This window comes from Euprymna scolopes, chromosome 22 (genome assembly GCF_053919585.1).
Source record: "Euprymna scolopes isolate OS-2025 chromosome 22, ASM5391958v1, whole genome shotgun sequence".
NCBI classification, from domain to species: Eukaryota; Metazoa; Mollusca; class Cephalopoda; order Sepiida; family Sepiolidae; genus Euprymna; species Euprymna scolopes.
The window spans coordinates 48,137,942-48,154,231 of record NC_136503.1 but is presented as its reverse complement, the minus strand read 5'-3'; the positions used below and the strand labels follow the sequence as shown (position 1 = coordinate 48,154,231).

At 31.9% G+C, this 16,290-nt stretch overlaps 1 protein-coding gene across 31 annotated transcripts in view; it reads left to right on the top strand.

The window, feature by feature from the left end:
• The window catches only part of LOC145243422 (dual specificity protein kinase CLK2-like), a 196,553-nt gene that overhangs the window by 133,221 nt on the left and 47,042 nt on the right, over positions 1-16,290 (top strand). For 19 of the 31 annotated variants that reach the window (XR_013862871.1, XR_013862872.1, XR_013862876.1 and 16 more), the window contains one exon: positions 14,066-14,098. The exons of the other annotated variants lie outside the window; for them this stretch is intronic. Coding sequence is in view for 11 of the 19 variants with exons in the window: in XM_080106290.1 (XP_079962416.1) it covers positions 14,066-14,098 (33 nt within the window). In the remaining 8 variants the exon portion in view is untranslated. The remainder of the gene's footprint in view (positions 1-14,065; positions 14,099-16,290) is intronic. 31 annotated transcript variants of the gene reach the window in all.

Genomic DNA, 16,290 nt, shown 5'->3' with positions numbered 1-16,290 from the left:
CTGTCTTCATTAGAAGTCCCAATTTTTTTTGTCATTCCAAGCATCAGTTTCAATCCTCTTATAAGATTCATCTTTTCAACTAAAAATCCATCCATCATTTAACCTTTATCCTCAAGTGGCTTTTGGCCTTTTTGAAGTGATGACTTGTAGGCAAAAAATGATAGTCTAAGTGTTGCTGAATCAAAAGATGTCCTATAATTAATAAGGATTTATCTTGATGTACATATACATCTTGTGAAATCTAAATAATACGCCAACACAATTTCATGTTTGTACATATGTTATCATCCTTCACCTCGTTTTTTTTTTTAAAGATGGAATTGTCTGAAAGCTGAAGATTTAATGCAAAAAGTATGTCGCTGTTGTATCAAGTATAAAATTAGAACTAAAATACCTTTTCTTGGCCTAGGTTAGGATCAAAGTTTAGTACCGATTTTGTCCAAAGATGATATAATGTGAAGTTCGTGTTGTGTATCAGATGTCTATCAAATGAAAATATTTTTCAACACGGCAACAATATAAAACAAATGAAGTATGCAACTGTGGAATTTCCACGGGTCCTACTAGTAATTGTTAATTGCAATTATGCATACTTTGAATTTTTGTTTCAGATTTTATTGTATCTGCTGTTTGTGTAAATGTCTAGTATGATTGGAATATTAATAATTGCTTCCTATTTTTTGTTCATAATTTTATATATATATATATATATATATATATATTCTTTAGATAAAAGACAAAAATCTTATGTCTTGCCTATCTAGAAATTCTCCTTTTCACATTTGCCCTTTTATTTTTACAGTTTAAAACACAAATGATAAAAATCTTTTTTTTTTCTTTTCTTTTTTTTTTTCCATCTCTAAGTTGTTAGCATTTTCTTTTCCACCTGAAAAAAAAATTCACCTTTCCTGCCCATCTGCTTATTGTCGAACAGCAGCAGAATTGTTTCTTTATCAAGATAAACGCATTTTTTAGAAACGGAATCTAACCCCAACTCTGCTTTTTATCCTCTTTGTTGAATGAACAGATATTTAATATCAAGCACATTTTCATAGATTCTCTTTTTTTTTTTATATCATCCACTCTATGATAAAACACAGTGATATATATATATAGAGAGAGAGGGGGGGGTCAGTATTTATTCCTTTAAACATATTTCACGAAATATTGTGGATAATTTTTGTCTAGATAGTTCTGTTTTAGTTTCCTTGTTTCTGGCTTCTTACTGAAAGGAAAAAAAATATCACCTCTATAAATATCCTAGCACCCTTACTGGTAACCTCCTCTTAAAGATGGATCCAGACAGGTCAGAAAGTTCTTGAGTAAAAAAAGCAATTATAACTTACATCAGCCAGTTATCAGAAACCTATTAATAAACTAGAAAGTATGTAGACAGAAATTGTCAATATTTAATGAAATATATTTTCACACAAAAAAATTATTCGTGCGACATAGAAAAATTTAAAAAAAAAAAAAAAACTATTAATGCTCCAGGATTTATTCTTCTACATAGTCATCACCATTCTCAATTCACTTTTGCCAGGAATTCAATGACACATCTCCGTTTCTGACGCATGTTCACGACAAGAGTTGCTTTCTTAGTCTCACATCATTAAAATATCTGCAATAGAGAAATGAAACTTTCAGGTCATGAATGCATCATAACAATTTGCAATCCCATCTGATCCATTCGAGTAAAATAAAAATAAAAAATAAGACATTACTTTTGGAACGTTCCTCATATTCAGGAGAATGGAGAAAGCAAATGGCAATTCAGACCCACCCCTTGCCTTCAATACAATTTTTTTATTTATTTATTTTTTTTTTTTAACTTTTCAGTTTGTTTTATTTTATTTACTTTTTTTCTTCATTCATTCAGATGTTTTATATGAATTTTTAGTGTGAACACTAAAGCATGTTTGTATTATTTTTTGACAAAGATGTATGCTAGTTTTGAATAAGTCTGTATGATGCATAATATCAGCAGACGTCTAACCCCCGATCAAGGGAAAAGCAACGATAAATGAATAAAAAGTATTTGGTTTCTTTACAACACTTTCAGATCATCTTTAGTTTGAATTGAATTATATGAAACTAGCCTGGGCCCCCGGCATTGCCCGGATGCTTAGAGGTGTGTGTTGAAAAAATAAAAGGGGGTAGTAAGGGAGGCAGGCAGGCAGGTTCGAACCCGTACTGCGAAGGAGGTAAAGAACGTGAAAAAAAATAGATGTCTTTGCCATTGTGTCATCCATTAAACCGGAAGTGGCGAAGGTTTAAATTAAGGCTAGTCAATCGAAAAAAGGGGGATAACTTTCGAAAATATCAGTGAACAAAGTGACCCCTCCTTGAAGAAAAGTGCCCAGTTGGGAGTGAAGGAATTAATGTTTTTAGCCAATTTTTCGATATTTGTCGTCCGAAGGGTCGAGCTTCAAAACGATACCAATCTCATGAAAATCTGTTGCCTCTGTCGAAAGTTTTAGGCATACATACATATGGAGATTGACATTTATTTAGCTGATTTTGAAATAATTTGGCTTAGTTTTATTGAAAGTTAGCTGTGCCTACCTAAGATACATTATTTTTTCTTTTTTAAACTTTTGCTGTTCACCCAAACCAATGCATGGTGCCACTGAATTAGGGTCTACTCTAATAAGGGGCAGATTTGAAAATATTTAAGCTGTGACATAGTCATTAACAAAATTAGTTAAGCTTTATGACAATTTTATTTCACTTAGTGATTTAATGACCAAAGAATTAGCTTTTAAAATTTTATTTATGCTGACCCCTAGCATCAGGTGACAGTGAGAGCAAGTAAGCCTTATAATTTAAAAAAGAAAATTATAATAAGAGGGTAAAACCAAGATTTTATTGACTTTTGTATCCAGCTTATTTTTGCTTTCAACTGCTTATATCCGGCATATCTTTACATTGGAATTGCTTCCTATAAATTTTCTCTCTCTTTGTCTCTCATATATCAATCGATCAAGAAGGGTTTTATCACTCAATGAGTTTAGCCATAAGCTATCCACTGCCATGTGGGACTCGTGTTATATCAGGTCGTTTTTCCATCTCGTTCTTGGTCTTCCCTTTGGCCTCTTATGTTCATGAGGTGTCCATTCCGTTGTCTTGATGAACCATTTGTTATGTTGTATGGCTACGTGCCCTGCCCATCTGTGTTCGGATGTTTTGATGGCAGTATTTATTTCAATAACTCTTGTTTGTTGGCGGATCCAGATGTTTGTCTTTCTGTCTTGTAGATTGATGTCTAACATTATCCTCTCCATCTTCCTTTGTGCTACTGCCAAGATTTCACTTTGGCAAGTTGTCAAGGCCCATTTTTCACTACCATAGATCATCACAGGTAGTACATATTCATTGAAGATTTTCCCTTTGATTGGCGTATTTGCTCTCATATGTCTCTCATATATATATATATATATATATATATATATATATATATAAAATTAGTATACGCCGTATATTATGAACAAACAAGAACATGGTTTTATTATAATATATATAATTACAAGCAATGCTTGAAGCAAACTAGATCAATCTCTTATATACTATATATCGGGATAGTTAGAAGATACACACTAGTAACTAAATAAAGATGCAAATTCAATTATAATTATCTATACAAAAAAAATGCTTTTTTTTTTTTTTTTCATGGTAAAATCAAATTGGAATTGACTTTAATCACTGTGACCTTTTAGCTAGGAGCACACCGTAGTATCTGTTCTGGTACTACAATTCACCTCTTCTGTTCTCAATCAGTGAAGGAGAAATCCTTGTAAACTGAAGTAATTTTAATTTTTGTCTCGATCCACAGTGCTCTTTTTTTTGGGGGGGGGAAGCTGGATTTTTCCCACATTAAAAAAAAAAAAAAAAAAAAAAAAAAACCCTAACCCTTACCCTGCTTTTGTTGGAAGGCAAGTAAATAAATGCTGTAGTCAAATGCCGCAACATCTGAACCATAGGAGGCTGGATGATGCAGAACTTTCACACCATCTAAACATGTTCACACAATATGATATAGTTGCTGATATTTTCAATTTGAAACCAATGATGCTCAAATCGCAATTCACAAAAGAGCAAGTTTCCTAACCCTGGGTTAATATCACTAAAAGTCTGGTAAAGGAGTGGTGGTAGGAGTTATGGTGAGAAATAATTGGGATGTTTCTGATCATTTCCATAAAAAAAAAAAAAAAAAAAAAAAAAACTTTTTCCGTTACTTAAACAAAATGTGCTACACCACTACAATTACAATATTGTATATCATGTGGGGTGGGGGAGTGACTGTGTTTGATATTTTACTGGTGTGTGTGTGTGTGTGAGGGGGGGGTACACTTATGTAATCAAGAAATATGGAGATCAAACTTATGGTGAAAGTGCGTAAATTTGAACATGTATGACTACATTCCATCAATTAAATAGTAGGAAGGTTTGTAGAAAAAAAAATCAATCAAATGGATTTCAGACACCTTTTAAAACAAAGCAAATACTTAAAGGATAAAATCAGGTTGATACTGGTTGTAACTCTCATACAAACTCTGAATAAATATACAGTAGAACCCCAAGATACAGCATTAATCCGTTCCAGGGTTGGTGAAATTGCCGTATATTTTATGCAGTACATATTTAAAATTAGTAACAAAATACAGTACAATATATAATACACATGTATATAATCAAATAATGTTATAAATAACACCGTAAGGTGGGGCAAATATTGTAACCAGGGGCCGGAAAAACATTGTACCTATTTACTATGCCTCCCCACGGGACAGAGTTAGACACCAGGGTCGTTTTTTAACATGGAGAAAAGGTACAAAAATAAAAATTGTCTCAGTCGTGAAGGATTTCTCCTCCACCGAAAGAGAACAAGAAATAAAAGTGCAGCATCTGAAGAACAGATACTACACTTTGATCTTAACCACATTGTAATCTGGGAAGACCCCCCCCCCCCCAAAAAAAAAAAAAAAACGTATCCCGGGGTCTTACTGCATCTGCTAATGTTTTATGGTTCAACTTATGTTACCTTAGATTTTGTTTTGTTTTAATATTCATGAGATTAATTAATGTAGATTTTATTTTTTGATGTTGAAATGGAATTGCACAAATTGACATTTGCATTTCTACTTCATTTTAGCCTACGTTCTTCCACACCTTCTTCGGGTGTATTATTATGTAATAATGATAATGATGTAGTAAGGATATAAATACCATCATTTAAAAAAAACAAAAAAACAATGTAGTTTAAAAAAACCCAAAAAACTCCTATCTTTACATCATCAGCGCTCTGATCCCCATCTGGCATCAATTGAAATGGATGGCTCTCGTCTAGGAGAAGCTCCATGTTTTGACAAGCCTCTGGGTTTGTCCTTTACTCCTGATCTGAAATGGAACACGTACATCAAGTCTGTTGCCAAGGTCGCTGGAAAGATGTTGGGATCCTTCTACCGTTCCAGAAGATATCTTACTACTGATGCAATTCTCTATCTATATAAAAACCAAGTACGTCCAAGGATGGAATACTGCTGCCATATCTGGGCAGGAGCTGCTAAAAACAGCCTATCCTGCCTTGACAGAGTACAAAATAGACTTTGTGGCTTAGTGGGGCATGCCCTTTTCTCTTCCCTGCAACCTCTTTCCCACAGAAGAAACGTTGCGAGCCTATCTTTGTTTTATCGTTATTTCCATGGCAGGTGCTCGTCTGAACTCCAATGTCTTGCCCCCCCCCCTCGCCAATCTTTCACGAAAAACACACGTCTAGCTGAATCCACTGTCAAAAATTTTCCCCACTCTTTATCTGTGCCTAAATCCAAATGTAGATTCCATGAACAAAGCTTCTTTCTTAGAACTGCACGACTGTGGAACTCTGTTCCGTCTGCCTGCTTCCCACCTGACTACAACCTGGATGTCTTCAAGTCCAACTTAAACAAATTCCTAATGAACTGCCCCCTTAAGTAAACACTTCATTAAATCTCCACAGTAACGTACTGTACTTGCAATAACCCTTATCCCTGAGTGGCTTCCGGGCCTTGATAAGTGGTGACCACCGTGTAAAAAAAAAAAAAAAAAATTTTTTTTTTAATTTTAATTCTTGCTAGTTCACTAGCAATAAAATCTGATGTTGCTTGAGATTGAACGAGGAACATTACTAGTCCCTTTTTCCCTTTTGTCATAACACTATTACTAAAGTTATTACTAGAGCTAAAAAAAAAAAAATACTTAAAAGTAAAAAAAAAAATTAGCCAATGATAAGTGTTAGATAGTTAGATTCCAACTCGGAAAACAGCAGTTCTTCCCTCTTTGTCAGAAACATTGGTCATAAAAATGTAAGGACTATAGGACAAAATAAGAAGCGAGTCTTCAAAAGACTCCCACTTAGAACTGGTTGTTAATGAAGGCTTGCTTGTTATGTCACGTTATTTGTGTTATGAATATATATATATATATATATATATATATATATATATATATATATAAAAACAAGACTAGAGATTATCAGTCCTCATTTAAAAAAAAAAATCTGAAACAAATATTTACTTAATCTTTTTGCTTCCATTTCATAATAAACCCATTTAGTTGATTTTAAATTGTGCATAACTATACAAATACATTTCACTACTTTGTTGTTTTTGCTTTGGATTCTGTCAAGATTAAATTTGGTTTGTTGTAGCACGTTTCCTGAATTCCTTGCATTTTTTATATCTTAGCTGTTGTTGTTGTTGTTGGCGTGCTGCTGCTACCGCTGAGATTTTCTAAGTGTAATCCACTTGTAGAAACTTTTGCCTTCTCTTCTAACTACTTTGCCAGATGGACTTCTCATGGACTTTGCTCTTTAAACAAGTTTACTTAACAGCTATGTTTTTCTTTTAACACGTTATCATCATGAATCTTTCTTTTAAAAATTTCTTTTCAACTTAAAAAAATTATATATATATATATATATATATATATATATATTAGAAGTTATTTACTGTTTTTAGATAAGTTCTTAATATCATATTTGACTTAGTATCCATTTTACATGCTGGCATGTGTTGGACAGTTTTTAAGAAATTGACTCCCAAACTAATCTATATCTGGCCAGGTCTTTATTTTTTTTATTTTACTTTTTTTATTTTTTTACATAGCCATCACTACTTATCAAGGCCAAGAGGCCACTCGAGGATAAGGGTTAAAGAGTGTACAGAAGAAATTGGGCAATATATTAACCGTTAGTAGTGGAGATTTGGTAAATTTGTTAACTTATATGGAACGGCTCATCAAAACTTATTTACGTTAGACTTGAAGACAACCATATTGTAGTCAGCTGGAAAGCAGAAAAAACGGAAGACAATTCCATAGGCGTGCAGTTCTAAAAAAGCAGCTTTGCTCATGGAATCAACGCTTAGGTTTAGGCACAGATAAAGAGTTGGGGGGAAACTAGTGATAGTGTTTTCTGCTAGATGAGTGTTTCTTGTAAAAGTTTTGTGAGGGGAGACCATAGAATGGAGCTTAGCCGAGAACCTGCCATGAAAATAACGATAAAGCAGAGACAAACTCGCAACATCTCTTCTGAGAAAGAGGTTGCAGGGAAGAGAAGAGGACATTCCCCACAAGGCTACAAAGTCTATTTTGAACTCTATCAAGGCAGGATAAGTCCTTTCTAGCAGCTCCTGCCCAGATGTGGCAACAGTACTCCATCCTTGGACATACCAGGCTCTTATATAGATAGAGCATTGCATCAACAGTCAGATGTCTACTTGATCGATAGAAGGATCCCACCATTTTTCCAGCGGCCTTGGCAACAGATTTAATGTATGTGTTCCATTTAAGATCAGGAGTAAACGTCAAGCCCAGAAGCTTGTCAAAACATGAGGCCTCCCCAAGACGAGAGCCATTCATTTCAATTGATGCCAGATGGGGATCCGAGCGCTGATGATGTAAAGATAAAAGCTTGGTTTTAGATGCATTAAAAGTAACAAGCCACGTCTTTCCCCATTGTACCACTTGCTCAAGATCAGAGGGGAGAGAATCAGAGAGAACTTGGTCGTTTATGGTCTTAGATGTGCTACCATAGATAGTAGTGTCATCAGCATAGATATTTACGAATGATGTAAGGATGTGATTTGGAAGATCATTAATGTAGATTAGGAAGAGAGTTGGGCCCAGGACAGACCCCTGAGGGACTCCAGCATTAATACTAAGAGCTTCTGATTTCTGCCCGTCAACCACTACTCTTATGAACCTATCAGAGAGAAATGATTTAATAATTGAGAAGACATTTCCAGCTATACTGTAGCTGGAGGTCTTGTGAAGCAAACCTTTATGCCATACTCTATCAAAGGCCTTGGATATGTAAGAGCAATTGCCCTAGAAAGGTAGCCTCCGTCGAGAGATTCGCTAATCCTATGAGATATAACTGTAAGCACATCTGTTGTAGATCTAGCAGAACGGAAACCATATTGTGTGTTACTAAGAAGGTTATTTTTGCTAAGATGGTTGATTACTTCTCTATTTAACACAGATTCCAGCAACTTACTCGTGATGCACAGGAGACTTATTGGCCAGTACTGTGAGGGAGATGAGCGATCACCTGAATTCTTAAATATGGGGCACACTGATGAGATTTTCCAGGGTGACGGGAAGCAATTCTCCTCAAGCCCTTTTTCTCTCAAGTCCAAGTGATAAACTTCCATGTCTTCCTTGGCCTTCTTCCTGTGAACTGTTTGTGTTGCCTCAATTGTTCGACATCTAATACCTCAAAAACTTTCATCAGTTCATACATCAAAGCCTCATCCTCTTCCAACATAGCCATACCATCAAAGCCTTGTTCTCTTCCAAAATAGCCATACCATCAAAGCCTTGTTCTCTTCCAACATAGCCATACCATCAAAGCCTTGTTCTCTTCCAACATAGCCATACCATCAAAGCCTTGTTCTCTTCCAACATAGCCATACCATCAAAGCCTTGTTCTCTTCCAACATAGCCATACCATCAAAGCCTTGTTCTCTTCCAACATAGCCATACCATCAAAGCCTTGTTCTCTTCCAACATAGCCATACCATCAAAGCCTTGTTCTCTTCCAACATAGCCATACCATCAAAGCCTTGTTCTCTTCCAACATAGCCATACCATCAAAGCCTTGTTCTCTTCCAACATAGCCATACCATCAAAGCCTTGTTCTCTTCCAACATAGCCATACCATCAAAGCCTTGTTCTCTTCCAACATAGCCATACCATCAAAGCCTTGTTCTCTTCCAACATAGCCATACCATCAAAGCCTTGTTCTCTTCCAACATAGCCATACCATCAAAGCCTTGTTCTCTTCCAACATAGCCATACCATCAAAGCCTTGTTCTCTTCCAACATAGCCATACCATCAAAGCCTTGTTCTCTTCCAACATAGCCATACCATCAGCGTTTCATTCTCTTCCAACATAGCCATACCATCAAAGCGTCGTCCTCTTCCAACATAGCCATACCATCAAAGCGTCGTCCTCTTCCAACATAGCCATACCATCAAAGCGTCGTCCTCTTCCAACATAGCCATACCATCAAAGCGTCGTCCTCTTCCAACATAGCTATACCATCAAAGCGTCGTCCTCTTCCAACATAGCCATACCATCAAAACGTTGTCCTCTTCCAACATAGCTAAACCACCAGTCTTCTTTTCTGCACACATCTATATCTATACTGTCCAGATTTAATCTTCATCTGAGTCATCAAATTCAAGCCTGTCTTTAAAAATTCAAAATACATTTCTATCATATCATTCTCGTATCATTTCGCTCCATGCAACACATGCCCTCAGCTCTCACTGTCCATGTTTCACTTTTATACATCTTCACATTGCATACATGTGCTTGATAGATTCTTTGCTTAATCCACAGTGGAAACCCTCTGCTTGTATATATTTTCTAATTTGTCATCTGTTAATACTTTGTTCATATTAAACAACCATAAACTATTTAGTTTTAAAAAAGGTACAAATGATTATTGTAGGCAAACTTATTTCTGAATGATTTGGTTTTCTAATTTTACAAGGTTAAATTATTGGCAATATAGAGTGTAGTAAGTTTCAGACCTCTCTACGTTTGCCACTTTAACTTTCATTTTCAGTCAGTGATTTAATAAAGATGGGAAAGTGATACATTTTTAGGCTTTCAGGAAATGGAAATAAGTTCTCATGGGCCATTCCCCTTTTCCTTCCTTCCCAGACTTCTTGTACTGATAACGGTTGACAAATGTTTTTTTTTTTTTTTTGTGCCAGGGAGGAGAGTGGGGTGGTAGTAGTTGACATATAATAATTTTTGTTTAGTTTGAGATGATATCAATATAGGTACTCTTTTATATAATTGAATTTTGAAGAACATGGTTTAATCCTCAATCGAGTCATACCAAAGACTTAAAAAAAAATAGCATTTAATTCCACCCCTTGCTAAGCACTCGGTGTTAGAAGTGGAGGATCATGGGCAAGTGGAGTAAGTCTGGCAATGGAATGATGTCTTTTACTACACTTTAAGCGTAGCAACTAATGAAAAGGGAACCTTCAGGTGGCCCCAACTATAGTCAACCACTTTTTTTTTTTTTAATTTTGTTCTTTTAATTTTGCAGCTGTATGATTTTTGTCTAAAAGTGTAGCTTATAATTTATTTGGATAATTTTTTGTATAAAAATAACTAGGCTTATTAAATTTAAATGCTGAATAAATGTTTTCTGGATGAAAGGACTTAAAAACTTGCTCCTACTGTGTTATACTGACACCTTCATATATATGCAAAGTTGTCTGTGTCACAGCTAAATTGTTAGTCTAAAAGTCAAACTAACTGCAGATTATATATATATATATATATATATATATATATATATATATATATATATATATAATGTTTTTTTTTTATTACTGTTTTATCTGTTTGGTTACATATGTTTCGGATGTTGGACCATGTTTACGATCCAACAGTCTCGTCAGACTTTACAGAAAGTGTAACTGTAAGGTCTGAAGAGGCTGTTGGATCGTAAACATGATCCAACATCTGAAACATATGTAACCAAACAGATAAAACGGTAATAAGAAAACTAAAACACATATTTGCTCTGCAATAGTATTGAGCACTCTCTTCAGGTTTTTACTAATTACCAGTTTTACTATATATATATATATATATATATATAATGCTAAAATATACTGGTTCTGGAATTGAGTTTTTTTTTTTTTTTTTTTTTTTTTTTTTTTTTAACTGTAATTTCATGTTAATTATTCTAATTAGCTGTAATTTAAAATTAACTAAACAAGTCTCCCATTCATCTTTCGGCTTATCTATGTATTTCTCTAGTTTCTCTCATTCTATGTTGATTCCACCACTCTATCATATTACTTAATGTTGCTAAGCATTTAGAACGAGCGAGTGAGTTTTATTATCTAATTTACATGTCTGTACTCCTCACAAACGCGTATCTAAATTAGATGGCAAAATAATATGCATCTCCAAGAAGAAGAATATAGAAGTAAAAGAACAAGAGTATAGCTAATTTACTCTCATTCTGATAGATTAAATCTTTAAATCCAACTTATTTGAGGGAGGAGTGCTATATAACAATAGCCCATATAATATATATATATATATATATATTTTTTTTTTTTTTTTCAAATCTGTTTTCTTATAAAATATCTGTTTGCAGTTTATAACTAAATCATTTTTCTCTAAGCAGTAAAAAACAAAAAACAAAAAAAACAAACATAACTAATGTTAAATGATAAAAACAATATTTCCAAATTTAGCTCCCCTAAATTATTACTGAGATTTCTTAGAATTAGCCTTTTATTTTTTTAATTAACTACTATTCAAAATCATTGTACTGGCTTGCAACAAGTAATGCCTTTGAATAAATTTTTTAAGTGCCTCCCCCTTCCCCCTCTCTTCTTTCTTTCTTGTAAAACTTATTCAGAATTTTGGTTTTGAATAAAACACTTCTATTGACCATCTTTCATATTTTTTTTCTCTTGCTAAATGGTAAAGGAAGAGAAACTGCTACTTAATTTCTCATCCTCCTTTTCCTCTCTGCCTTAATAGGAAATGTCTTGCCACTTTGGAGCTGTTCATCCCTCATGTAACTTGATATCTTCATTACTCACTGCCAGCCAATCTTTTTCTTTTATCAACCTTTAAGGAACTTGTACAGTTTTATCTTGCTGCTACTATTTATCTGCTGCTCAGCTGTTGTTTCTGATACTCACAGTTGCCTACTTTAAAAATGGATTACTTAAAAGAAATTAAATTATGATCTCTACTTTTTGCAATACTTTATATCATAAACATGGTTTATGACTATGATTTTTGTTGTACATCTTTATAGCAACTTTATTTTTTAAAACTGTAGTCTACATTTGATTTTTCTGGTTAACTAAAAATAAATTAAAAAATTAAAGTTATTTTCCACCTTGTTTGTTGTTCACATAGTAATTATTAATAGCATTTTAATTCTTCATATATTGTACATATTTTTAACACTTTGTATATATTTTTTAATATATAAACAGTGTGTGTATATATATATATATATATATATATATATATATATATATTCTTGAAACCTTCTAGCCAAGCCTAACCAGTTTTGTTGATTAATATGAATTCTGTAGATTAGCACTTGAATATTTTGATTATGGATGAAGTAATTATCTATATTAACCCATGTCTCGATGTTGCCTGGGAAAATTGAGGAAACCCAGAATCCCAACTTCCTCAGAAGTAAACTTAACAAAGGATAGGAAAGACTCTTTTCATTGTAAGTGCTAAAATTAAAATATATTTAAGTGTATTTTACGATTGGACAATGCAGAGCAGCAATTTTGGTTTATGTTATAGCAGATTTTTTTTTTTTATCCTTTTAAGTTTGTAAACATAATAGATAAGTCTTCTGTTTTCCATTTTATTTGTAATCGTTTTTAACTGTATTAATCATCTTAAAGAATGTCCTTTTTTTTCTGCCCTTATTTGTCATATAAAATTACACATATATACATATATATATATATATATATATAGAGAGAGAGAGAGAGCGGAATAATATTCTAAAAATAAATATTCCTATCTGGAAATAGTTTAGTGAAAACTGTTCTGTTTATTCACACACAACCATTTAGGATCATATTTTAGAGGAATACATAGTTTCAAGCTTGTATTTTTTGTTTATCTTTTATGTTCACAATTTCATTTGCTAATTATAACTCCTAATACTCTTACCAAACAAAGTCTATTAATAAAATTATCTAACCAAATATTGTGTTGTATTGAATAAGCGTTGTTCGTAAAATTTAAATTAATGTCAGTAATTTGTTTCAAATAGGTAATTAAAAGAAAAATTTATGTTTCATAATTCCATAAGAAAATAATTTTAATAAATCAAAAAATTAAATCAAGTATTTATGAGAGTTAAATTTCAACGTTTCATAATCGATCTGATCGATTTAAGAAAACTAAAGAGATTCCTAGGTAAAATGACTGAAATTTGTCAGAATTTTTGTATCTTTTTAAACTAAGTAAGACAACAAAAAGCTGTTGTATTTTTTAGTTAGAATTGAAATATTTCACTGTTGAATAAGTATTAAAGTTTTTTTTTTCATTGATTTTTTTTTTTTTTTTTTTTTTTTTTTTGTAATGTAAAATTGGGTCATTTCCAACTATCAAATTTAATGTACACTAAACTTCAAAAAGAAACTGCTAAAAAGTAAAAACAAAAATGATTCCCCACATATGTAAGATCATTTGGATTCCCATTGTCTAGATAAATGAACATATTATGATTCTGTTTTAAATAAAAGCACCCCCTCTCCCCGTGTACTGTTTTCAATCTGTTCCAAATTTGATTCTTGAATTGTCTGCAGTTCAAAATGACCTTCCTGATATTTACCAATTTTGTTTGTTTCTTTTCTTTTCTTTTTATATATATTTTTTAGTCTAAGATGACTAAACAATAAATTATTCCTTAATAGTTTTAATATAAAATAATTTTCTAAGAAATTACTATTTCCAAATTGTGAAAAAACTTTAAACTTTTGTTTTCCAAGATCACGATCCAGGTATTCCAAACACAGGGGATCGTAAGTTTGCAGTATTTGTCTTCATCCTGTATATTTCCAGTCTATTTCCAAAGTGATGATACAATCATTATATCTATCCATTGCTCTATCCATTTTGATATTTCAATGGCTAGATATTTTGAAAAACTGGTTGCTGCCGTTTTTATCCCCCCCCCCCTCCCCACATAAATCTTATTTTTCTACCTCAAATTTTTATTTATTTTCATTTTTGCTGTTTTCTTTGTTTACATTTACAATAATTTTCTAACTTAACCTTCCAAATTACCCTGTTTGCTCCTCCGTTTACATTTATTTTGAAATTTGTTTTATAGTTAATGTAAATATGACTTTCTGTGAAGTTTGCTTACATAGATAGTTTGAAAAGAGAATACAGAAAATGAGGTTCCATTGTCTTTTGGGCTTTTTTTTTTCTTGTTATTGTTTTTCGGTAGCACGATTCTTTCTCTGGAGGATCAGAATTCTTTCTATTTCTATGCCAGCAAACTTTATACATCTCCATCCCCCAGATATTTATTTCTCTTGTGTTCTTATCAGTTTGATTCCGTGCTCCTATAACTTTTTAGATAACGTGATGTTAAAAATGTTTAAAAAATAGATTTGATTCCACGCTTATTTCAATGATCTACATAAAATTTTGGAACACATTTAAAGCTAATCATCTTGTAATTGTAATAAAACAGTATTTAGATTGTTTTACAAAATAAAATATTATAAACAGCTTTTATTTTTAATCCATGTGTGAATTATTGCTACCACTAGCTATCTGTTGTTTGGAAGTATTACTTTATTTTTTTATTGTATATATTATTATTATTATTATTATTATTATTATTATTATTATTATTATTATATTGAAAGGTAAATTTAATTAGTACAGTTTTAATTGAATTGATTAATTTTAATGTTTTAATCTTTATAAAATTATTGAATGTAAATAAAAAGTATTAAATAAAAAAAATATTTCTTCTAATACATGATTTGCTAAGAATTTTAAAGCAAGTTTAAATGATTCTCTATACGACAGTTTAAATGCTTTCAAATTCCTTTCAAATGATTGAATGGTCACAAAGTAATTTTTTTATTTTCAATTATTACAAAGTATTTATTTATATTGGTAGATACAATTTCATTAAAGAATGTTTCTAAATTGGATTCTTAAAGTGTTTGGTTGGTAATACTTTACACTATTGCATTTTTTCTTCAATAAATAATTGATAATGGTGAATAAAACTCAAAGTAAATGTATAAATTATGTAGAAGCAAAACATAACAAGTGGTCATATACTGGTTTTACTTAGATATGATAATAAACGTAAATGAACTGCTTCAGTTACTACCAACTATTTTTTTCAGCTTTGTTGTTTGCACCCTCCTCCCTAATCCTTTTAATATTGCATTTGGAATGTGTCTTTTTGTCCCCTTCTGCATTATTGATCGCCATACATAAATAATTTGGAGTTTATAACTGTTTTGCATAGATTTATAACACAGCTTGATTCATATATCTTTTAAAGTATTTTTAATACGTTTATAACATCTTTTTTTTATATCAAGACAAAATCCGATCAAATTCATGTTTTGATGATGTCCTCCTTCACATGCATTGCTAATGAATTAGCAGTATTTTGTTTTATAACGTTTAAAAATAGAGAAAAAAAAAAAAATTTCTTTTTGAAAAGTTTTTTTTTTCTGCATGTTCTAATTTCCATTTTGCATTATATAAACAGGAAGTCTGCATTTATTCTTTTTTTTATTTTTATTTTTATTTCAAAGAAGTTTTTTGTGTAGAGATTTTATTTGGATTGAATATTGGTTCAAAATTTTTCTAATCTTGCAGTTAGAATAAATTCTCACTGACTCAAATGTATTATTTATCCTGTGATATTTGATTGAATACTTACATATTCTAGAAAAAGAATTAAGTTTTTAACATCGATTACATTTCCAAATGTTAGACAAAAACAATTTCTATTCTGCTACAAAACTTATGAAAATTTCAATATTGATCTTTATTTTCCAGGTAAATATTTATTATTAATATCTCTGACAAATAATATATAAATTAAATATAAAATCTTTAAATTCCTGATAAAGTAGACTTTTTTTTTTTAAATAATAAAAGATGACTCACAGTAATAATTTATTTGAATTTTACAGAAACTCTAAACTCTTTACTTATAAAATAATCAATT